General features: G+C 60.1%; 1 protein-coding gene across 5 annotated transcripts in view; it reads right to left on the reverse strand.

Moving 5' to 3' along the window:
- Nucleotides 1–24,067, reverse strand: part of DLG4 (discs large MAGUK scaffold protein 4) — a 91,596-nt gene that overhangs the window by 7,810 nt on the left and 59,719 nt on the right. For 4 of the 5 annotated variants that reach the window (XM_054005533.1, XM_054005531.1, XM_054005532.1 and 1 more), the window contains exons 3-12: nt 10,224–10,277; nt 9,422–9,472; nt 8,661–8,785; nt 6,893–7,062; nt 5,036–5,172; nt 4,204–4,348; nt 3,943–4,081; nt 2,170–2,326; nt 1,854–1,956; nt 947–1,061 (exon numbers count right to left, since the gene is read on the reverse strand). In XM_054005533.1, coding sequence (XP_053861508.1) covers nt 947–1,061; nt 1,854–1,956; nt 2,170–2,326; nt 3,943–4,081; nt 4,204–4,348; nt 5,036–5,172; nt 6,893–7,062; nt 8,661–8,785; nt 9,422–9,472; nt 10,224–10,277 — 1,196 coding nt within the window. Of the gene's footprint in view, nt 1–946; nt 1,062–1,853; nt 1,957–2,169; nt 2,327–3,942; nt 4,082–4,203; nt 4,349–5,035; nt 5,173–6,892; nt 7,063–8,660; nt 8,786–9,421; nt 9,473–10,223; nt 10,278–14,098; nt 14,204–24,067 lie in introns of those variants that run through there. The other variant, XM_054005534.1, reaches the window with a different exon arrangement.

Raw genomic sequence — 24,067 nt, forward strand, 5'->3', positions numbered from 1 at the left:
CCAGCCCCCACTCCCCTCCCAGAGCCGGGGACAGAACCCAGGAGTCCTGGCTCCCAGCCCCCCCGCTCTAATCCAGCGGAGGAGACTACACTCCCCTTCTGCAGAGAGGTGGGATATCGGGGTAACTGGCTTCATGCGGATGAGGGGTGGAGTCAGTGGGGTGGTCAGCAGCCGGGTCCGGGAGGGGGTCGTACGGGTGGGGACAGTGGGGGGTCGGGGGGGGGGCTTGTGGGAGTCAGTGGTGGGATGGGAGGGTTCGCGAGGGTCCATGGGAGGGGCTCGTGGGGGTCAGTGAGGGGTTGGGAGGGTCTCGGGGCTCTGTGGGGGGATGAGGGGTCTGGGGGGGGTCCATGGAGGCATGTGGTGGAGTGGAGGATCTCGGGATATGGGGGTTTGGGGGGTCCATGGAGGCATGTGGTGGAGTGGAGGATCTCGGGGGGTTGGGGGCTTCAGGGGGTCCATGGAGACATGTGGTGGAGTGGAGGATCTCGGGGTATGGGGGGTTGGAGGGGTCCATGGAGGCATGTGGTGGAGTGGAAGATCTCGGGGGCTGGGGGGTTTGGGGGGTCCATGGAGGCATGTGGTGGAGTGGAGGATCTCGGTGGGATGGGGGTTTGGGGGGTCCATGGAGGCATGTGGTGGAGTGGAGGATCTCGGGGGGATGGGGGTTTCAGGGGGTCCACGGAGGCATGTGGTGGAGTGGAGGGTCTCGGGGGCTGGGGGGTCTGTGGGGGGCCAGGGGTGTTTGGGGGGGGAGTGGAGGGTCTCAGGGGCTGGGGGGTTTGGGGGGACCTGGGGGGGCAGTGGTGGATCTCAGGGGCTGGGGGGTTTGGGGGGACCTGGGGGATTTGGGGGGGAGTGGAGGGTCTCAGGGGCTGGGGGTCTGTGGGGGGACCTGGGGGGTTTGGGGGGGCAGTGGTGGATCTGGGGGCCGGGGGGGTCTCACCGGATGTAAAAGCCCCTCTTGGGGTTGCTGCGGAGCGACGCCGTCCCCGAGCCCAGACTGCTGCTCATCAGCTGCTCCCGCAGGTCATGGATTTTGGCCTCGAAGCGGCTGTACTCTGGGGGGTGAGGGACAGGTGATGCCTTGGGCCCCCCCCGAACTTCCCTCTCCACCCCCCGTGGTCCCCCAAATCCACCTGGCCAGTGAGACGCCTGCTTCTGGTCCAACCCGCCGGTCCTCCCGCCCGTCCTCCATCACTTCATCCCTCCATCCACCCACCCACCCACCTCTCCACCCAACCTCCATCCCCACCCCTCCGTCCTCCCTCCCGCCCGCCCCCCATCCCTCCATCCTCCCGCCCTCACCCATCCCTCCATCCACCCACCCACCTCTCCACCCAACCTCCATCCCCACCCCTCCATCCTCCCTCCCGCCCGACCCCCATCCCTCCATCCTCCCACCCGCACCCCATCCCTCTGTCCTCTTGTCCCCCCATCCCTCCATCTATCCACCCACCCAACACCCCATCTATCCATCCATCCACCCATCCTCCATCACTTCATCCCTCCGTCCATCCCACCCGCCCCATATCTATCCATTCTCCCACCCATCCTCCATCACTTTATCCCTCCGTCCATCCCACCCGTCCCATCCCTCCATCCAACTTACATCTCCATCCCTCCCTCCGTCCATTCACCCACCCAATCTCCCTCCAACACCCCACCCATCCCTTCACCCGGCTGGACAACCCCCAGGCATCCCTCCATCCTTCCAACCTCCATCCGTCTTTCCAACCCCATCCGCCCACCCACCCAACCCCGGATCCATCCACCCACCCAAACCCTGTCCCTCCCTCCACACCACCCAGAGGCGGGACGCGCCTCCAGCCCCGCCCCCCGCTGAGACTCACCATCAGGTTTATACTGTGCGATGATCGTCACCGTCTGCCCAGCATTTTTCAGAGCGATGGCAGCCTGCTCGTGTGTTGCGTTCCGGAGATCCACCCCGTTCACCTGCGGGGAGAGGGAAGCCACGTCAGGGGGGCGGGGAATGGGGCAGGGGCCTGTCCCCTCTAGGGGGCGCCGGCTCCCATCCGGCCCCAGGACGGGGACTGGCTGGCTCAGGGGGGCAGGGAATGGGGCAGGGGCCTGTCCCCTCTAGGGGGCGCCGGCTCCCATTTGACCGCAGAGTGGGGGACTGGCTGGCTCAGGGGAGCGGGTTCTTACCGAGAGGATCTGGTCCCCTTTCCGCAGCTCCCCACTCAGGTCAGCCGGCCCCCCAGCCAGGATGAAGGAGATGAAGATTCCTTCGCCGTCCTCACCCCCGACAATGTTGAATCCCAGGCCCGTCGAGCCGCGGTGGATGATGATCCGGCGGGGTTCCCTGGGGGGGTGGGGTGGGGGTAGAGAGGTCAGGAACCCCCACAGGGAAGGGGGACAGTCACCGACAAAGTCCCGCAACACCCCACCACCAGAGTGCACAGCAGGGGACGCAGAGCACCCAGGAACAATGGGGTGTGTGAGGTCTGACTGTAATGACCCCTTTAGGTTACAGTGGGTGCCTGTATGTCTCGTGGGCGACAGTAGCTTACGTGTGCGGCTGTACGTTCCTGCAACTTTGTGTGTGTGTGTGTGTGTGTGTGTGCGCGCGTGTGTTTGCCTCGTGCGCCTGTACATCACAGGCGCACTCTTGAACCTCCACAACATGTAGGCACCTGTACTTTCACCGGCGCCTGTGTGCATTTGCCAGTACCCCTCCTGTTTGCCTGTATGCAAGGTGTACACCTGAACCTTGCGGATGCGCCCGTGTGCCTGTACTTCATCATGAGTCTGTAAGGGTTGCATGGACTGGCAGGGCGCCTGTATCTTATCTGTGTGCTTGTAGCACCTGTTACAGGATGTGATAACATATACATTTGACATGCACTCCTATTTGAATGCCTGTACATCCTGTGGGCACTTGAACATTACATGGTAGCCTGTAGGTCACACGTGTGGCCGTGTGTTACATGTGTACCTGTATATTCCAGATGCGGCTGTATATTCTGTAAATACCTATACAGCATCTGAGCGCCTGTACCTTTCCGAATTGCCTGTTCATTATGTGGCTGACTGTATGTCAGAACAGTGTCTGTATGTTATGTGGGTACCTGAATGTCTCACGGCTGCCTGTCTATTAGTTGTGCGCCTCTGTGTTATGTACACAGCTGTACATTACCTGTGCGCCTGTGTGTTACGGTGTGTGGCTGTACATTACCTGTATGTTACGGTGGGTGGCTATAGATAACCTGTGCGCCTGTATGTTACCGTGCATGGCTGTATGTAACCTGTGCACCTGTATGTCACGGTGTGTGCTTTTACATTAATTATGTGCCTGTACATTACGGTGCATGGTTGTCCATTCCCTGTGCACCTGTATGTCACTGTGGGTGGCTGTACATTAGTTGTGCACCTGTATGTTACTGTGCATGGCTGTATGTAACCTGTGCGCCTGTATGTCACGGTGTGTGGCTGTCCATTACCTGTGCGCCTGTATGTCACGGTGTGTGGCTGTCCATTACCTGTGCGCCTGTATGTCACGGTGTGTGGCTGTCCATTACCTGTGCGCCTGTATGTCACGGTGTGTGGCTGTCCATTACCTGTGCACCTGTATGTCACGGTGTGTGGTTTTACATTAATTATGTGCCTGTACATTACACTGCGTGGTTGTCCACTGCCTGTGCACCAGTAGATCATGCATGCGGCTGTGTGTTACATGTACGCCTGTATGTTACGGGTACACCTGTTGTCTCCTGCACTCAGGCGCCTACACTTCAGACGAATAACCATGTGCACCCCTGGCAGATGAACGCCATTAAGAGGCCACAAAGGGGGTGCTCTTTGTACACCCCAAACCTTGCCCCCTTCGTCTCTGGGCGGCAGGCGCCAGTCGCCTCCCTTCCTCGGCACCCAGCCCCGCTAGGGGGCAGCCCCCAGGGGAGGGGCAGGGGCTTTGCTCACCTGGGTATGTCCTCTTCCCCCATCATCTCCTTGGGGATGGGGGAGTAGCGCCGGGGGGAGGTGGGGGTCATGGCTTGGGGGTAGTCGGTCCCCAGGTAACTCTGGTGGCTGATTTCATTGTCCAGGTGCTGGGAATACGCTGGAGCGGGGAGAGAAAAGGGGGCGGCGTTAATGGCTGAGATGTGGTCACCTCTGGGGTGGGGCGGCCGTTCAGGCCGGGCTCCCGCCCCGCTCCCTGCCCCCCCCAAGCACAGTTCTCACAGGTGGTGATGTCGGGTGGGGCGTAGGAGTCGTTGAGGTACATGTTGGTGGGTTTGGCCACCTTCAGGTAGACGACGTCGTACGTGTTCTTCAGCGCGGCCACGGCATCCTCATGCATCACATCCTCCAGGCTGACGTTGTTCACCTGGGGCGGGGGGACGGGGATGACGCAGGGTCAGACCCATGGGCCCCATCTCCCCCCCTCGTATCCCACCTGCCTCCTGCCCCGGCTCAGACCCCCGGGCTCTTCTACTCTCGGCAATATCCAGCGGCAGGGAGTTCTGCAGGGAGTCCCCACACAGCTCAGCACCCCTCCAGTAAGCCCCTCCCACTCAGCTTTTCCCCTGATGTAGGCTCCTCCCCCTCAATTAGGCCCTGCCCCTAACTCCCTCCACTCTGCTAAGCCCCTCCCATTCAGCTCCCTCCTCTCAGCTAAGCACCTCCCACTCAGCTTTCCCCAGACATAGGCTCCTCCCCCTCAGCTAAGCCCCTCCCTTCAATTAGGCCCCTCCCCTAACTCTTTCCACTCCGCTAAGCCCCTCCCACTCAGCTTTTCCCTGGACATAGGCTCCTCCCCCTCAACTAAGCCCCTCCCCTCAATTAGGCACCTCCCCTAACTCTTTCCGCTCCGCTAAGCCCCTCCCACTCAGCTCCCTCCTCTCAGCTAAGCACCTCCCACTCAGCTCCCCCCCTCACTTAGGCTCCTCCCCTTCAACTAAGCCCCTCCCTCCACTAAACCCCTCCCACCCGGCTAAGCTCCTCCCACCCTCCACTCAGGCCCATCCCCCCCGGGGGCTCAATTAACCCCTGCCTGGCTGTGGGGGCGACTCACCGCCAGGATCTTGTCCCCGATCTGGAGGCGCCCGTCCTTGTGGGCGGCCCCCCCCTCGATGATCTTGGTGACGTAGATGCTGTTATCCCCCGGGATGTGCTGGTTCCCGACACCCCCTGCGATGCTGAACCCCAGACCTGAGCGGGGGCGGAGGGGAGAGAGATTCAGAGCAGGAGATTTTCGGGGCCGGGGGGGCAGACAGATCTGGGGTGAGTCAGACAGAAAGGGAGGGGGGGAGATCCCGGGTGGTTCCCCCTCTGGGGAGGATGGGGAGATGATGGGGTTCGGGGGATCCCGGGAAAGAAAGGGGGAACCTCTGCCCGAGGGGGAGGATCTCCTAGGAGAAGAAAGGGGGGCCCGTCAGGGGGAGCAGAGACTGTATGGGGGGGCTAGTGGTAATGTGGAGGGGACTTGAGGGGGACCCCTGGCTTTGGCATGTGCTCGGTCCAAGGGCCTCTCTCCAGTATGTGGGTTATCTGGTGGGGGGGGTCTCTCAGTCGGGGGGGGACCAGAGGGTATTGAGGGGTTCTCTTTGGGGGTTCCTTAGCAGGGGACCAGGGGGGTGGACGATGGAGTCCCTGGATCTAAGGGGGGATCTGGGGTGTTCTCTCGGGAGGCCCCAGGGGATGGAAGCAGGAGGGGGGCTGTGGGGGTGGCTGGCGGGGCAGGGGGTGTATGTGAACCCCAAGTTCTCGGGGTCTCTCCAAGGGAAGATGGGGGGTGCACAGGCATAACGAGTGGGGTACCGCAGGGGTCTGTTTTGGGACCGGCTCTGTTCAATATCTTCATCAACGACTTAGATATTGGCATAGAAAGTACGCTTATTAAGTTTGCGGATGATACCAAACTGGGAGGGATTGCAACTGCTTTGGAGGACAGGGTCATAATTCAAAATGATCTGGACAAATTGGAGAAATGGTCTGAGGTAAACAGGATGAAGTTTAACAAAGACAAATGCAAAGTGCTCCACTTAGGAAGGAACAATCAGTTTCACACATACAGAATGGGAAGAGACTGTCTAGGAAGGAGTACGGCAGAAAGGGATCTAGGGGTTATAGTGGACCACAAGCTAAATATGAGTCAACAGTGTGATGCTGTTGCAAAAAAAGCAAACATGATTCTGGGATGTATTAACAGGTGTGTTGTGAGCAAGACACGAGACGTCATTCTTCCGCTCTACTCTGCTCTGGTTAGGCCTCAGCTGGAGTATTGTGTCCAGTTCTGGGCACCGCATTTTAAAAAAGATGTGGAGAAATTGGAGAGGGTCCAGAGAAGAGCAACAAGAATGATTAAAGGTCTTGAGAACATGACCTATGAAGGAAGGCTGAAAGAACTGGGTTTGTTTAGTTTGGAAAAGAGAAGACTGAGAGGGGACATGATAGCAGTTTTCAGGTATCTAAAAGGGTGTCATGAGGAGGAGGGAGAAAACTTGTTCACCTTAGCCTCTAAGGATAGAACCAGAAACAGTGGGTTTAAACTGCAGCAAGGGAGGTCTAGGTTGGACATTAGGAAACAGTTCCTAACTGTCAGGGTGGTTAAACACTGGAATAAATTACCTAGGGAGGTTGTGGAATCTCCATCTCTGGAGATATTTAAGAGTAGGTTAGATAAATGTCTATCAGGGATGGTCTAGACAGTATTTGGTCCTGCCATGCGGGCAGGGGACTGGACTCGATGACCTCTCGAGGTCCCTTCCAGTCCTAGAATCTATGAATCTATGAATTCCCAGCCATGGGTGGGTCTCTCAGAGGGAGGATGTTCCCAAGGAGCTTGGGGGGCTGTCTGGGGTATCCTGAGCCACGGGAGGGTTTCAGGAGGGCTATCGAGGGGCCTCCCCGGCCGCAGGGCGTCTCTGACCTTTGGGCCCCTTGATGAGCTTCACCTCCATGACCTTCTCGGCCAGGGCCTTACGCCGCATGACGTAGAGACGCACGATGGAGCCGGCTTCCTTCAGCGCCTCCACCGCCGTGCTGTGTGTCACCTCTCGCACGTCCACATCGTTCACAAACAGGATGCTGTCGTTCACCCTGGGGCAGGGACATGGGGAGGGGGCGGATCAGGGGGGTTCACGGGGGCGGGCACGGTGCCAACTGGGGCCCAGGCGGCCCAGGGCGATTGTGAGAGGGTGCCGTGCGCAAGCGTGCGACACGTGCGATGAGCGAGTGTGCAATGAGCGATGGCGCAATGGGGGAGAAACGAGCAGCCGTGCAAGGAGCGCTTGGGCGGGTATGCCATGAGCAATTGGGGAATGAGTGTGCAAAAAGTAACAGAGCGGCAAGCAATTGTGCAGTGAGCAGTTGTGAGACTCTGCAATTAGCAGTTGAGCAGTGAGCGTGCAATGACCAACCGGGCAATGAGAGATTGTGCAACAAATGATTGTGAGCATCTGCAAGAGCAATTATGCAAGGAACAAACTAGGAGAGTCTGCAATCAGCTGTTGTGCAAGGAGCAATTGTGCAAGGAACAAGTAGGTGTGTGTGCAAGGAGCAGTCATGCAAAGAGTCATTGTGAGCACATGCCATGAGCGATTGTGTGATGAGGAATTGCACAGAAAGTTATTGTGATCACAGGGAATGAGTGTGGGATGAGCAATTGTGCAGTGAGTGATTGTGAACATCTCCGACGAGTGATTGTGCCAGTGTGAGTGTGTGCCATGAGCAACTGTGTAACAAGTGTGCAACAGGTGCTGGTGCAGGGAACAATTGTGCAAAGAGGGATTGGGGGAGCCTCTGCAATGAGCGATTGTGCAACCAGCAATTGTGAGAATTTGCCATGAGTGATGGGGTCATCAGTGTGCAATGAGCAATTGTGCAAGGAGTGAGGGTGAGCACGTGCAACCAGTGATTGTGTAATGAGCATACAATGAGTGGTTGTGCAGTGAGCGATCGAGAGCACTTACAATGAGCAACTGTGCACTAAGAAATTGTGAGCATGTGCCATTGTGCACATGCAATGAGTTTTGGATGAGTGCAACAAGCAGTTGTGAGCATAAGCAATTGTGCAAGGAGTGTGCAAGGAGTGACTGTGAGCTTGTGCAAAGAGTGAGGGGTGAGTGATTGTGCAACAAATGATGGTGACAGTTTGCAATACGCGATTGTGTGCAGGCCATGAGTGATTGTATACGTGTGTGATGAGTGTGCCATGAGTGATTGTGCCCCAAGCAACTGTGTGCACACAAGTGTAAGGAGCAACTGTGAACATGCAACGAGTGATTGTGCAAGTCATTAGGTGCATGTGCAAAGAACATTTAGCAAACTGGTTTGCACGTGTGCGAGGCGTGATTCTGCACATGATTGTGCACATGGACAGCCTGCCATTCTGGGCATGAGGCAAAGTGATCATGCAAGAGGCAGTGGGTGTATATGCAATATACCACTGTGGGAGCACCGAGGCGTGTCTTTGCACATGTCTGAGGGTTTGTGCAAGTGCTGGGCACGTGCAAAGAAGCAGCGTGCGAGCCAGTGTGCACAGCCACACAATTGCTGAGTGCACACTCATTCACTGCACAGGTTCATGCGCTCACAACCTTACACCCCCAGCGCACAGGCTCACAATCGCTTGCATAATCACTCACTCCCCAGCCCCTCCTCCGCCCCCCACCACTCCCCCCCGGCCCCGCGGGTACCTGAGGCGGCCGTCCTGAGCTGCCGCTCCCCCAGGGATGATTTTCGTGATGAAGATACTGGGGTCGTCCCCAATGTGGGGGTTGTCCGTCCCCCCAGCAATGCTGAACCCCAGCCCGGAGTTACCCTGCAGGAGACACCCCCGAAACCTGTCAGTCGTCCTCCAGGGGCTGCGGGTCGGGAGTGAGGGGCACCGGCAGAGCTGGGGGGGGGGCTGGGCTAGCAGGGGGCTGTGGGTCGGGAGTGAGGGGCACCGGCAGAGCTGGGGGGGGCAGGGCTGGGCTAGCAGGGGCTGCGGGTCGGGAGTGAGGGGCACCGGCAGAGCTGGGGGTGGGCAGGGCTGGGCTGGCAGGGGCTGCGGGTTGGGAGTGAGGGGCACCGGCAGGGCTGGGGGGTGGGGGCTGGGCTGGCAGGGGCTGCGGGTCAGGAGTGAGGGGCACCGGCAGGGCTGGGGGGTGGGGGCTGGGCTGGCAGGGGCTGCGGGTTGGGAGTGAGGGGCACCGGCAGGGCTGGGGGGTGGGGGCTGGGCTAGCAGGGGCTGCGGGTCGGGAGTGAGGGGCACCGGCTGAGCTGGGGGGGGCAGGGCTGGGTTATCAGGGGCTGCAGGTCGGGAGTGAGGGGCACCGGCAGAGCTGGGGGGGGGCAGGGCCGGGCTGGCAGGGGGCTGCGGGTCGGGAGTGAGGGGCACCGGCAAAGCTGGGGGGGGCAGGGCTGGGCTAGCAGGGGCTGCGGGTCGGGAGTGAGGGGCACCGGCAGAGCTCACCCGTTCTAACGTGATTTCTTCGTACTCCATCTCCCCCTCCGTCCCGTTCACCTAGACAGAAAGGGGGGGGTTGAGAATTGGGCCCCCACACGGCAGAACGAAGGACAAAGGACAAAGGGACGAGTTAATAGAAAGAAGAGAACCAAGGAAGAGAATGAAATAAACTCAGAGCTTGAAAGAACGAACGAACGAAAAGCCACAAGACCCCCCCCCCATTCACCCCCCCAAATCCCATGGGGGGGGATCTTCCACCCAACCCCCCATGGTTCCCCCCAACCTGGGAAATGGGGTAAGAACTATAGACGGGACTCTCTATTGAACAGAAGCAGATGTGGGGGTCAGAGATGAGTTTGGGGGGAGCTTTGGGGGGGTCACATCAGGGGGGAGTTTGGGGGGAAGGTTTGGGGGGGTCACATCAGGGGGGAGTTTGGGGGGAAGGCTTGGGGGGGTCACATCAGGGGGAAGTTTGGGGGAAGGTTTGGGGGGGTCACATCAGGGGGGGAGTTTGGGGGGAAGGTTTGGGGGGGTCACATCAGGGGGGAGTTTGGGGGGAAGGTTTGGGGGGGTCACATCAGGGAGGAGTTTTGGGGGAAGATTTGGGGGGGTCACATCAGGGGGGAGTTTGGGGGGAAGGTTGGGGAACTGGGGGGCATTTGGGAGAGGGGAAGATTTGCGGGGGAGTTTGGGGTGGGGGGATGGTTCCCAGAGATGAAGGTGCGTCTAGGAGGAAGCTGCACCTGTCCAGACACGAGGCCCCCCCCATCCCCCAACCCTCCCTGGGCCCCCCCACTTGGCTACTCACATATGCCGGCGCCTCCAGCGTGTCCGTGTTGACGATGACGGGCGGAGAATTCGCCTGCAGGAGAGAAGGAGGCAAAAATAGGAGACCCCAGCGTGAGCTAGAGGCATCTCAGCCGCTTCTCCGGGGTGCCACCAGCCCACCGAGATACCAGATCCCCACCCCCCCTGGGGAGGAGACACCCCCAGACCGGAGGCAAGTGTGCCACCCTCCAGGCACCCCTCCTTGGCCTTGGGTTCCCAGCGAGCCAGCGGCTCTGGTCCCCCCAAAACGGGTGGGCGAGACCTGGGGACTTTTGGGGCGGAAGAGGAAGATCCCCCCCCCCAACTTTATGCTGCGCCCCAGAAGCAGCCGCACACCAGCAGGGCTGGGGGGCCCAGCCAGAGGCTGCACCCTGAGCCCCGAAAGGGACCGGATGCCCCCAAACATTCAACCCATCGAGCTCCAAAATGTGACCCTCTGAAATGTCACATCCCAAACGATACAGGAGCCTCAAAAGCTCCTGAGGTTTTGTCCCCTGCAAACAGTGAGGGAACCCCAAAAAAACCAACACTGAACCAGCACCCCTCCAAATTTCATGGGACCCCCTGCGAATATCCCCCGGCAAAAAATCAGCCCAAATATTCACCTGAACCCCCCCAAAACCATCACTCTGAACTGACACACCAGGAGCACCCCCAAATAGCACCACACCAAACCAACAGCCCCAAAGCACCCAGGGAACCCAAAACTTGACATCTGTGACTCGTCAAACTAAAACTTCAGCGCCACATTTGACCTCAGGGTGGGGCTAGCAGGGGCTGCGGGTCGGGAGTGAGGGGCACCGGCAGAGCTGGGGGGAGCAGGGCTGGGCTGGCAGGGGCTGCGGGTCGGGAGTGAGGGGCACCGGCAGAGCTGGGGGGGGCAGGGCCGGGCTGGCAGGGGCTGCGGGTCGGGAGTGAGGGGCACCGGCAGAGCTGGGGGGAGCAGGGCTGGGCTGGCAGGGGCTGCGGGTCGGGAGTGAGGGGCACCGGCAGAGCTGGGGGGGCAGGGCTGGGCTGGCAGGGGCTGCGGGTCGGGAGTGAGGGGCACTGGCAGAGCTGGGGGGGGCAGGGCTGGGTTATCAGGGGCTGCGGGTCGGGAGTGAGGGGCACCGGCAGAGCTGGGGGGGCAGGGCCGGGCTGGCAGGGGCTGCGGGTCGGGAGTGAGGGGCACCGGCAGAGCTGGGGGGGGCAGGGCCAGTGGCAGGGGCTGCGGGTCGGGAGTGAGGGGCACTGGCAGAGCTGGGGGGAGCAGCGTAACTCTGTACAGGGAAACACCCCACCCCAGAGGTGGCTGCATGTTGGCCCCGGGACAGGGAAGGGGGAACTGGCCGGGTTCTCCTTCCTTCGCTGGCTCCTCTCCCTAGCGACTTTCCCAGCTTCCCCCGCCCCGTCCGCCTCGGCAACCGTAACCATGGCGATGCCAGGGAACTGGGACCAAGTACTGCAGGGGGATACAGTTGTCGTGGCAACAAGGGGCATCGCTACAGTACATGGAGCTCTGACCCACCAGCCCCCGCTCCCCCCCTCTCAGAGCCGGGGAGAGAACCCAGGAGTCCTGGCTCCCAGCCCCCTAACCAGTAGGCCGCACTCCCCTCCGTATCTCCCAGCGGGGGAGGCTGCGTCTCGAAGCTCCGGCTGAGAAGAGGAGAGAAGGGACGTTTCAAATGTGCCTAACAGCGGTTTCTTATCAATTATTCAGAGCCGCCAATGACTCGGCCTTGTTCTCAGCCCAGCCGAGCCCGGCTTTCAGATGGCAGAAGAGCGATGTTTCAGCACCACCCCAGAGGTGGCCGCGTCTCAGTGCTGGGCGAGGGATCCCTGGGTAACCGGCCGCCCCGCCCCAGAGGTGGCCGCATCTCAGCGCCTCTCCCACCCTCCCCTGCCAGTTCCTGCAGCAAATTACAATTAAGGGCCTTTAATCAGCTAACTGGGACAGGTGGAGGGTCCCAGAGGGGCTTGTATCTAGGGCTGAGGTGGGGGGAGTTGCAGGTCTGCATTCAGGTCTTGGATGAGAGACCAGCACCCACTGCTCCAGGGCGGCGCTAGGGGGCGCTGTGGGGCAGGGAGTGGGGCGGGGGCAGCAGTGGGCGCTCTCCCCTGGCAGGCGGGGCTGGCCCCAGGGTGGCACTAGGGGAGCGCTGGGGGGCAGGGAGCGGGGCGGGGGCAGCAAGGGGCGCTCTCCCCTGGCAGGCGGGGCTGGCCCCAGGGGGCGCTGTGGGGCAGGGAGCGGGATGGGGGGCTCAGTAGGGGGCGCTCTCCCCTGGCAGGGGGCTGGCCCCAGGGTGGCGCTAGGGGGCACTGGGGGACAGGGAACGGGGCGGGGGCAGCAGGGGGCGCTCTCCCCTGGCAGGGGGCTGGCCCCAGGGTGGCGCTAGGGGGCGCTGGGGGTAGGGGGGGCACTGGGGGGCAATGAGGGCAGCTCCTCTTTGACAGCCTGGTCGTGAACCCAGGCATCCGGGGCCAGATCTCCCCAGCAGTGGAGACGCAGCCCCCAGCCTCTAATTCAGGGGGGTGCGCACATCTGGAGCCCCTCCCCCGCTCCCCCATTCATAGGCAGGGGTGGTGATGTCAGGGGTCCATCCCCCATGACGTCATGACTGACGCCCCCGCCCCTGCTTCATTCATTGCTCCTCGCTCCCGACCCGCAGCCCCTGTGCGCTCAGCCCAGCCCCCCCTCCCAGCTCTGCCGGTGCCCCTCACTCCCAACCCAAAGCCTCCCAAAATCCCACCCCACCCCCTTCCCCTCAGAGCCTCCTGCCCCTACACCAGCCCCCAACCTTCCTGTGCCCCCGGCCCGTCCTACCCAGTCCCCTCTGTTCCCCACCGCCCCTTCGTCTCCTCCCCTCGACCCCCCCCCCGATCCCTGCCCCCTCCAGCTCTCCCTCTTCCCTTCCCCCCCCCCGGGGCCAGCCCCCTACATCGCTCTGCCCCCATCTCCCCTCCCCTCCCCCATTACTCCAGTTCCCCCTCCCTCCACTATCCCCCTTCCCTCTCCTCTCCCCCATCCCCCCAACTTCCTCCCCCCTCCCCTCACACATCACCCCGTTTCCCCCTCCCCCCAGCTCCCCCTTTCCTCACACATCACCCCGGTCCCCCTTCCCTACCCCCTCCCCTCTTCCAGCTTCCTCCCCCCTCCCCTCACACATCACCCCCGGTCCCCCTTCCCTACCCCCTCCCCTCTTCCAGCTTCCTCCCCCCTCCCCTCACACATCACCCCCGGTCCCCCTTCCCTACCCCCTCCCCTCTTCCAGCTTCCTCCCCCCTCCCCTCACACATCACCCCCGGTCCCCCTTCCCTACCCCCTCCCCTCTTCCAGCTTCCTCCCCCCTCCCCTCACACATCATCCCCACTCCCCATCCCCCCAACTTCCTCCCCCTCCCCTCGCACATCATCCCCACTCCCCCCAACTTCCTCCCCTCTCCCCTCGCACATCAACCCCAGTCCCCCCTCCCCATCCCCCCAGCTTCCTCCCCCTCCCCTCACACATCACCCCCAGTCCCCCCTCCCCCATCCCCCAGCTTCCTCCCCCTCCCCTCACACATCACCCCAGTCCCCCCTCCCCCATCCCCCCAGCTTCCTCCCCCTCCCCTCACACATCCCCCCCAGTCCCCCCTCCCCCATCCCCCCAGCTTCCTCCCCCTCCCTTCACACATCCCCCCCAGTCCCCCCTCCCCCATCCCCCAGCTTCCTCCCCTCCCTTCACACATCCCCCCCAGTCCCCCCTCCCCCATCCCCCCAGCTTCCTCCCCCTCCCTTCACACATCACCCCCAGGCCCCTCTCCCCTCAGCTCCCCCTCCCCTCAGACATCATCCCGATCCCCCCTCCCCTCCCGCATCCCCCCGTCCCCCCGGTACCGTGGCCCGGCCCCGCTGTCTCTGGGCCCGGCGGACGTTGTCCAGGAGGCGGCGGCCCATCTTCTTGGCGTACCAGACCGACACGAACATGGCCCCGGTGCGGGGGGGGGGGATGGGCCCCCCTCCCCTGCCCCCCCCCGCTGCAGCCCCCGCCCCCAAACGGGGAAGGGCAAAAGCCCGCGGGGGGAGGGACTAACCCCCCCTCCGTCTCCAGCAGCCGCCCCCCCCCACCCCGGGGTGTCACCCCCCACCCCCCCGCCGGCTGCAGGGAGCCCCCGATCCGCCGCCGCCTTCTCCCCCCGCCAGCCGGGACGCAGGCTCCGAAGTGGGGCGGGGGGGGGAGGCGATTTTTTATTTTTTATCCCTCCGCCCCCGGCGGCCCCGGCTTCCCCCCCGCTCGGTGGCCCCTTCCCCCATCCCGCGCCGCAGCCGGGGGGCGCAGCGAGCCGCGGATCGCGCCTGGATCGTCCCCCTGCGCGTCTGACGGAGCCACGGTCCTGCCGGGAGATTGGGCGACGGGGGGGGGGGGGAGGAGGCAGCTCCCCTCCCCCCACACCGAGGCCATCCCCCCAATTAAGAGAAAATCACAGTCTGGGTGTCCCCGTCCCCCCGAGCTCCGCCGGTGCCCCTCACTCCCGCCCCGCAGCCCCCGGCCCCCCCAGCTCCGCCGGTGCCCCTCACTCCCGCCCCGCAGCCCCCCGCCCCCCCAGCTCCGCCGGTGCCCCTCACTCCCGCCCCGCAGCCCCCCGTCCCCCCGAGCTCCGCCGGTGCCCCTCACTCCCGCCCCGCAGCCCCCCGTCCCCCCGAGCTCCGCCGGTGCCCCTCACTCCCGCCCCGCAGCCCCCCGTCCCCCCGAGCTCCGCCGGTGCCCCTCACTCCCGCCCCGCAGCCCCCCGCCCCCCCAGCTCCGCCGGTGCCCCTCACTCCCGCCCCGCAGCCCCCCGCCCCCCCGAGCTCCGCCGGTGCCCCTCACTCCCGCCCCGCAGCCCCCCGCCCCCCCAGCTCCGCCGGTGCCCCTCACTCCCGCCCCGCAGCCCCCCGCCCCTCCAGCTCCGCCGGTGCCCCTCACTCCCGCCCCGCAGCCCCCCGCCCCTCCAGCTCCGCCGGTGCCCCTCACTCCCGCCCCGCAGCCCCCCGTCCCTCCGAGCTCCGCCGGTGCCCCTCACTCCCGCCCCGCAGCCCCCCGTCCCCCCGAGCTCCGCCGGTGCCCCTCACTCCCGCCCCGCAGCCCCCCGCCCCCCCAGCTCCGCCGGTGCCCCTCACTCCCGCCCCGCAGCCCCCTGCCCCCCAAGGTGCCCCTCACTCCCGCCCCGCAGCCCCCTGCCCCCCCAGCTCCGCCGGTGCCCCTCACTCCCGCCCCGCAGCCCCCTGCCCCCCCAGCTCCGCCGGTGCCCCTCACTCCCGCCCCGCAGCCCCCTGCCCCCCCAGCTCCGCCGGTGCCCCTCACTCCCGCCCCGCAGCCCCCTGCCCTCCCAGCTCTGCCGGTGCCCCTCACTCCCGCCCCCCCAGCTGCCATTTCATGGATCTCTAGCTCCGTGTTGAGATGCAGCCACCTCTGGGGTGAGGGTGCAGTACATGTCTAAGAGCGCACAGCACTGCAGGCAGATTCTTTGGGACAGGAAGCGAAGGAGGTGTCTGTCTCCCATTGACACTGCCACGGGCGGGGGGAGGGTTGTTTAGCCCCCGGAATGGTCTGACCCAAGGGGGGAATTTAGTCCGGACCCTGGGGTCCTGACACCCTGAGCTCCGGGGAAAATTACCTGAGAAACTTTAATGCACCTAAAACCAAGCCATTGAAAACCAAGGCTCTGGTGGTTGGGGGGGGGGGGCTGGGCGCCAGGACTCCTGGGTTCTCTCCCCGGCTCTGGGAGGGGAGTGGGGGCTGGTGGGTTAGAACAGGGGGGGCTGGGAGCCAGGACTCCTGGGTTCTCTCCCCGGCTCTGGGAGGGGAGTGGGAGCTGGTGGGTCAGAGCAGGGGGGGCTGGGAGCCAGGACTCCTGGGTTCTCTCCCCGGCTCTGGGAGGGGAGTGGGAGCTGGTGGGTCAGAGCAGGGGGGCTGGGAGCCAGGACTCCTGGGTTCTCTCCCCGGCTCTGGGAGGGGAGTGGGAGCTGGTGGGTTAGAGCAGGGGGGGCTGGGAGCCAGGACTCCTGGGTTCTCTTCCCGGCTCTGGGAGGGGAGTGGGGGCTGGTGGGTTAGAACAGGGGGGCTGGGAGCTAGGACTCCTGGGTTCTCTCCCCGGCTCTGGGAGGGGAGTGGGGGTTCTAGTCCTCTCTCCGAGCGGGGGAGGGGTACCGGTATGGTTCCCTAAAGCGGCCACGCGGTGGCGCCACAGTCCCGCAGGTGGTTGCTTCCGGCACCTCCGCACCATTTTACAAAGAGGCTTAAAGGGAAAGGCCTCCTTTATCGGCGGGGCTGGGGGGTTAAATGATGGGGGGGGGGGGTAAACTTGGGGGACAGAGATGAAGAGTGAAAGAAAGCAAGAAAGAAAGAAGCTGAGTGAGAAAGAAAGAAAATGCATGGGCAATTATAGCATGTAAAAAAGAAGTTAAAAAAAAAGCACCAAGGAACAAATGAGGGAAAGAATCAAACACAGATAGAGAGAAACAATCGAAGTATGAATAAAGGAATGAAAGAAACGAAACCATGGAGAGTGATAATAAATAGAAAGAAAGAAAGATGGAACAAACGAATGAAAGAATGAAGCAAAGAAAGAAGCCAGCGAAGTATGACTGGGGGAATGAAAAGAAAGGAGGCCTGGAAAATGATAGAAAATGAAAAGAGAAAAGCAAGAAGTGGTTAGCGAATGGAAGGAAGGAACGAAAGAAAGACTGGAACAGGAATAGCAACAGAGGGGCCTGTGGCACCTTTGAGACTAACAGAAGTATTGGCAGCATCAGCTTTCGTGGGTAAGAACCTCACTTCCAAAGCTTATGCTCCCAATACTTCTGTTAGTCTTAAAAGTGCCCCAGGACCCTCTGTTGCTTTTTACAGATTCAGACTAACACGGCTATCCCTCTGACACTTGGAACAGGAATAAAAGCAGGAAAGAACCAGCGAGGACTGAATGAACGAAGGGGGTCAGGGGCATGATAGAAAGAAAGAAAAGCGAAAGGCTGGAAGAACGTCAGGCGAGGTATTTCCAGTAGAGATCAGGAGGTGTTAGTACCGTTATACAAGGCACTGGTGAGACCTCATCTGGAACACTGGGTGCAGTTCTGGTCTCCCATGTTTAGGAAGGATGAATTCAAACTGGAACAGGTACAGAGAAGGGCTACTAGGATGATCCGAGGAATGGAAAACCCGTCTTATGAAAGGAGACTCAAAGAGCTTGGCTTGCTTGACCGAACCAAGAGAAGGCTGAGGGGAGATTCATAGATTCATAGATTCTAGGACTGGAAGGGACCTCGAGAGGTCATCGAGTCCAGTCCCCTGCCCGCATGGCAGGACCAAATACTGTCTAGACCATCCCTGATAGACATTTATCTAACCTACTCTTCAATATCTCCAGAGACGGAGATTCCACAACCTCCCTAGGCAATTTGTTCCAGTGTTTAACCACCCTGACAGTTAGGAACTTTTTCCTAATGTCCAACCTAGACCTCCCTTGCTGCAGTTTAAACCCATTGTTTCTGGTTCTATCCTTAGAGGCTAAGGTGAACAAGTTCTCTCCCTCCTCCTTATGACACCCTTTTAGATACCTGAAAACTGCTATCATGTCCCCTCTCAGTCTTCTCTTTTCCAAACTAAACAAACCCAATTCTTTCAGCCTTCCTTCATAGGTCATGTTCTCAAGACCTTTAATCATTCTTGTTGCTCTTCTCTGGACCCTTTCCAATTTCTCCACATCTTTCTTGAAATGCGGCGCCCAGAACTGGACACAATACTCCAGCTGAGGCCTAACCAGCACAGAGTAGAGCGGAAGAATGACTTCTCGTGTCTTGCTCACAACACACCTGTTAATACATCCCAGAATCATGTTTGCTTTTTTTGCAACAGCATCACACTGTTGACTCATATTTAGCTTGTGGTCCACTATAACCCCTAGATCCCTTTCTGCCGTACTCCTTCCTAGACAGTCTCTTCCCATTCTGTATGTGTGAAACTGATTGTTCCTTCCTAAGTGGAGCACTTTGCATTTGTCTTTGTTAAACTTCATCCTGTTTAACTCGGACCATTTCTCCAATTTGTCCAGATCATTTTGAATTATGACCCTGTCCTCCAAAGCAGTTGCAATCCCTCCCAGTTTGGTATCATCCGCAAACTTAATAAGTGTACTTTCCATGCCAATATCTAAGTCGTTGATGAAGATATTGAACAGAGCCGGTCCCAAAACAGACCCCTGCGGTACCCCACTCGTTATGGCTTTCCAGCAGGATTGGGAACCATTAATAACAACTCTCTGAGTACGGTTATCCAGCCAGTTATGCACCCACCTTATAGTAGCCCCATCTAAGTTGTATTTGCCTAGTTTATCGATAAGAATATCATGCGAGATCTGATTGCTCTCTCTACATATATATATCCGAGGGATAAATACCAGGGAGGGAGAGGAATTATTTAAGCTCAGTACCAATGTGGACACAAGAACAAATGGATATAAACTGGACATCAGGAAGTTTAGACTTGAAATGAGACGAAGGTTTCTGACCATCAGAGGAGTGAAGTTCTGGAACAGCCTCCCAAGGGGAGCAGTGGGGGCAAAAGACATATCTGGCTTCAAGACTGAGCTTGATAAGTTTATGGAGGGGATGGTATGATGGGATAGCCTGATTTTGGCAATTAATTGATCTTTGACCACTAGTGGTAAATATGCCCAGTGGCCTGTGATGGGATGGTCGATGGGCTGGGATCTGAGTTACTACAGAGAATTCTTTCCTGGGTGCTGGCTGGTGAGTCTCGCCCACATGCTCAGGGTTTAGCCGATCTCCAGATTTGGGGTCGGGAAGGAATTTCCTTCCAGGGCAGATTGGCAGAGGCCCTGGGGGCTTTTCGCTTCCTCTGCAGTGTGGGGCATGGGTCACTTCCTGGTGGATTCTCTGCACCTTGAGGTCTTTAAACCACGATTTGAAGACTTCAATAACTCAGACATAGGTTAGGGGTTTGTTACAGCAGTGGGTGGGTGGGGTTCTGGGGCCGGCGTTGTGCAGCAGGTCGGACTAGATGATCATAATGGTCCCCTCTGACTTTTTAAGTCTAACTAATAGAACCAACGCATGGGAAAAAATGATCCCAAACTGAAGGAAGGAAAGAGTGAAACCCCCAAAGAACAGAATGAAAGAAAGACTGGATGAAACAGGGAAGGAGAAGTGAACAGAGGAATGGATGCAAAAAGGCCAGAACGAAGGAGGGCAGAAGTGAACTAATGAAAGCAGCACAGAAGAAAGAAAGAAAGTTGGGGTGTGGGCACGGGCAGATGGTCTCCTATATGTTCCCCCCAGGTCCATTGTGGCTTATTTCATGGGGGTGGGAGTGAGGGGCAATGAGGCAGCCCCGCCTGCTGAGCCCCCAGTCCTGCTCCCTGCCCCACAGCGCCCCCTAGCACCATCCTGGGGCCAGCCCCGCCTGCCAGGGGAGAGCGCCCCCTGCTGAGCCCCCCGCCCCGCTCCCTGTCCCACAGCGCCCCCTAGCGCCGCCCTGGGGCCAGCCCCGCCTGCCAGGGGAGAGCGCCCCCTGCTGAGCCCCCCGCCCCGCTCCCTGCCCCACAGCGCCCCCTAGCGCCGCCCTGGGATCAGCCCCGCCTGCTGAGCTCCCTGCCCCACAGCGCCCCCAGCACCACCCTGGGGGGGCCAGCCCCGCCTGCCAGGGGAGAGCACCCCCTGCTGAGCCCCCCACCCTGCTCCCTGCTCCACAGCGCCCCCTAGCGCTGCCCTGGGGCCAGCCCCGCCTGCCAGGGGAGAGCGCCCCCTGCTGAGCCCCCCCCACCCCGCTCCCTGCCCCACAGTGCCCCCTAGCGCCACCCTGGGACCAGCCCCGCCTGCTAGGGGAGAGCACCCCCTGCTGAGCCCCCCGCCCCGCTCCCTGCCCCACAGCGCCCCCTAGCGGGCTGCTTCTGTGTTCTGTCCTCTGCCAGCCCTTGGCCGGGGGAGCCGCAGCCCCCAGTTAATTGGATTGTGGCAGGAAGGGAGAAAAGCCGCTTTGGGAGTCTGGGGCAGCTACGTAAGGGGATCAGAGAGGGCGGGGGAGAACATCCCCCCCGCCCCGCCGGTGCCCCTTACTCCCACCCCACAGCCCCCCCACAGTCCAGCCCCTCCTGCCCCGCCGGTGCCCCACACTCCTGACCCATGGCCCCTGCCAGCCCAGCCCTGCCCTGCCAGCCTGTCCTAAATGCCTGTTGGGATGTTGTGAATGCAACACACCCAAAAGCCATTAGCGGGATGCAGCAAAACAACACCCCAAAACTGGGCTGGAATGACCCATCATGTGTGCCCTGAAAACAAGCCCCTGCAAATTCCAAGCTGTTCCCCAAGGCCCCCCTGGATCACATGCCTCCCCCTCCGGCCCCCCTCTGTATCCCAACATTTCCAGCCTTCACCTCCACAGCCCCCCAGACCCCACCCTGAAACCATTTGCCCTTCAGAACTGAACTCCCCAAAGGTTATTCCACCACCCCCTAGGACACCCCCCAAAAAACCTGGATCCCTTGTTTCATAACACCCCCCCCCAAGTTTTTATCCAGTGCCCTACACTGAACCCCCAAAATGTCCTGGCAGCTCATACAGCACCCTGAAAATGTCATCCCACATCCACCCCCCCACTTTCATCCCAACCCCCCCAGCGCCCCCCCAGAGTTTGCGCCCAGCTAGATCCCCTCAACCGTTCTGACATCTTCTCCCCTCAAGTCCAAATGTCACCCCCCAAATCGAGCCCCAGGCCAAGCTGCCCCCCCAGCCCCCCAGAAACCCCACAAACTTCTCCTTGGGTCTGAGATGCCAGCGTAGAAATCCCCACCCCCACCCCAGCCAGGATCTCTGCCCCCCATAACTGGGGTCTGACCCCCACCCCCGTTATAAATACCTCGCCATGGGGCAGATGGAAGCTGCGCAGGGAGGGGCGGCTGAGGGGCGCGGGGGAGGGAGGGATACAGAGCTAGAAAGAGACACACACACCTAGACACACACACCCAATATTCACACACGTTGTAGAGACACAGCTGTGTACACCATGTGTGAACCCAGCTACCCCCCCCCCCACACACACACACACACTATGTCTACACCCAGCTACACACACAATATAATGGAGAGATCCCATCTCCTAGAACTGGAAGGGACCTTGAAAGGTCATTGAGTCCAGCCCCCTGCCTTCACTAGCAGGACCAAGTTCTGATTTTGCCCCAGATCCCCAAGTGGCCCCCTCAAGGATTGAACTCACAACCCTGGGTTTAGCAGGCCAATGCTCAAACCACTGAGCTATCCCTCCCCCACTATGTCTACACCCAGCTACACACACACACCGCCTCACCAGACACTCCCCAGTGAACCTCTTGCCCTAGTCCTGCTCCGTCTCCTTCTGTCGGGATTTCCACATACGCCCCCAACCCGACACACTGCCCCCTAGAGGCCGGGCAAGACTCACCCCTCACATGTGGCCAGAGAGGCTCCAGGCAGAGCTGGGGGGGGGGGGAATCTCGCTGCCTTCCAGCCCCCCCACCTTCCCCAGCTCCGACCCCCGAGCCCCCACTCCCCTCCCAGCACTGGGGAGAGAACCCAGGATTCCTGGCTCCCGCCCCCCTGCTCTAACCCACCAGCCCCCACTCCCCTCCCAGAGCCGGGGAGAGATCCCAGGAGTCCTGGCTCCCAGCCCCCCTCTGCTCTAACCCACCAGCCCCCACTCCCCTCCTAGAGCTGGGGAGAGAACCCAGGAGTCCTGGCTCCCAGCCCCCCCTGCTCTAACCCACCAGCCCCCACTCCCCTTCCAGAGCCGGGGAGAGAACCCAGGAGTCCTGGCTCCCAGCCCCCCTGCTCTAACCCACCAGCCCTCACTCCCCTCCCAGAGCTGGGGAGAGAACCGAGGAGTCCTGGCTCCCAGCCTCCCCTGCTCTAACCCACCAGCCCCCACTCCCCTTCCAGAGCCGGGGAGAGAACCCAGGAGTCCTGGCTCCCAGCCCCCCCCACTCTAACCCACCAGCCCCCACTCCCCTCCCAGAGCCGGGGAGAGAACCCAAAAAGAACAGGAGTACTTGTGGCACCTTAGAGACTAACACATTTGTTAGAGCATAAGCTTTCGTGGACTACAGCCCACTTCTTCGGATGCATAGTCCACGAAAGCTTATAGTGGGCTGTAGTCCACGAAAGCTTATGCTCTAATAAATGTGTTAGTCTCTAAGGTGCCACAAGTACTCCTGTTCTTTTTGCGGATACAGACTAACACGGCTGTTACTCTGAAACCGGAGAGAACCCAGGCGTCCTTGTTGCTGATTTTCTCCTGGTGACTAGTAAATTGTGCTCTGTCTGTGTGTGTGAAGTATCCCTCCACAAACATGTGAGTGTGCGCACATACACACACAAAACACACTGGCACCCTCAGATACATCCACGGACACCGACACTGTGATACACTCGGACACAGAGTGACACAGACATTCCCTAATACACACACACTGAGCTACACATGGACACACACAGAACACACCCAGCTCTTTATGACATACCTCTGACACACACACACACTAAGATACACAACTGACCACACACTATCAAACACCCACATTAAGATACATACTGACACACTAAGATACACATAATGCCACACCTCTCTCTCTCTCACACACACACACAGCTACACACTCACACGTTGAAACAGACACACACAAGGATCTGCTAATACACACTCAGTGACTGTCACACACACACAGGCAGAGTCAGGCACATGCTAAAACTGACACACAGTACCCAGTGTGACACACACACACACACACACACATTAAGAAACGCACAGACATGGACTCAAAAATGCACAGCCGCACCCACGACACACTGTGTTGACACACACACTTAGACACAGTAAGATACACATTGACACATACACCCCCTATGATAGACACACTGACAACCCCAACACACCCCCAGGCACATCACACACACACACACACAGATACACACACAGACCAACACTTACACACTGATCCATGAACACATGCACAGAGAGAGACTGACAAACGCACATCCGGACACACACTGACACTCACACACACACAGACCCACTTACACACTCACAGAGAGCTAGTGGTATGCACACACTGACACCCACACACACACTGACACACACAGACACACACTGACCCACCCACGCTGAAACAGACACACAGATCTGCCAACACACACACACACATTGACACACTCACAGGGTGCTAGTGATATGCACACCCTGACACACCGTCTCTCTCACACACACACTGATACACTCAGACACACACAAACAGAAACACACACAGATCCACTGACATTCACACACACAGCAGGCACGAGAAGTCATTCTTCCGCTCTACTCTGCTCTGGTTAGGCCTCAACTGGAGTATTGGGTCCAGTTCTGGGCGCCGCATTTCAAGAAAGATGTGGAGAAATTGGAGAGGGTCCAGAGAAGAGCAACAAGAATGATTAAAGGTCTTGAGAACATGACCTATGAAGGAAGGCTGAAAGAATTGGGTTTGTTTAGTTTGGAAAAGAGAAGACTGAGAGGGGACATGATAGCAGTTTTCAGGTATATAAAAGGGTGTCATTAGGAGGAGGGAGAGAACTTGTTCACCTTAGCCTCTAAGGATAGAACCAGAAACAATGGGTTTAAACTGCAGCAAGGGAGGTCTAGGTTGGACATTAGGAAAAAGTTCCTAACTGTCAGGGTGGTTAAACACTGGAACAAATTGCCGAGGGAGGTTGTGGAATCTCCGTCTCTGGAGATATTTAAGAGTAGGTTAGATAAATGTCTATCAGGGATGGTCTAGACAGTATTTGGTCCTGCCATGCGGGCAG

Source organism: Malaclemys terrapin, chromosome 15, assembly GCF_027887155.1.
Source record: "Malaclemys terrapin pileata isolate rMalTer1 chromosome 15, rMalTer1.hap1, whole genome shotgun sequence".
Taxonomy (NCBI): domain Eukaryota; kingdom Metazoa; phylum Chordata; order Testudines; family Emydidae; genus Malaclemys; species Malaclemys terrapin.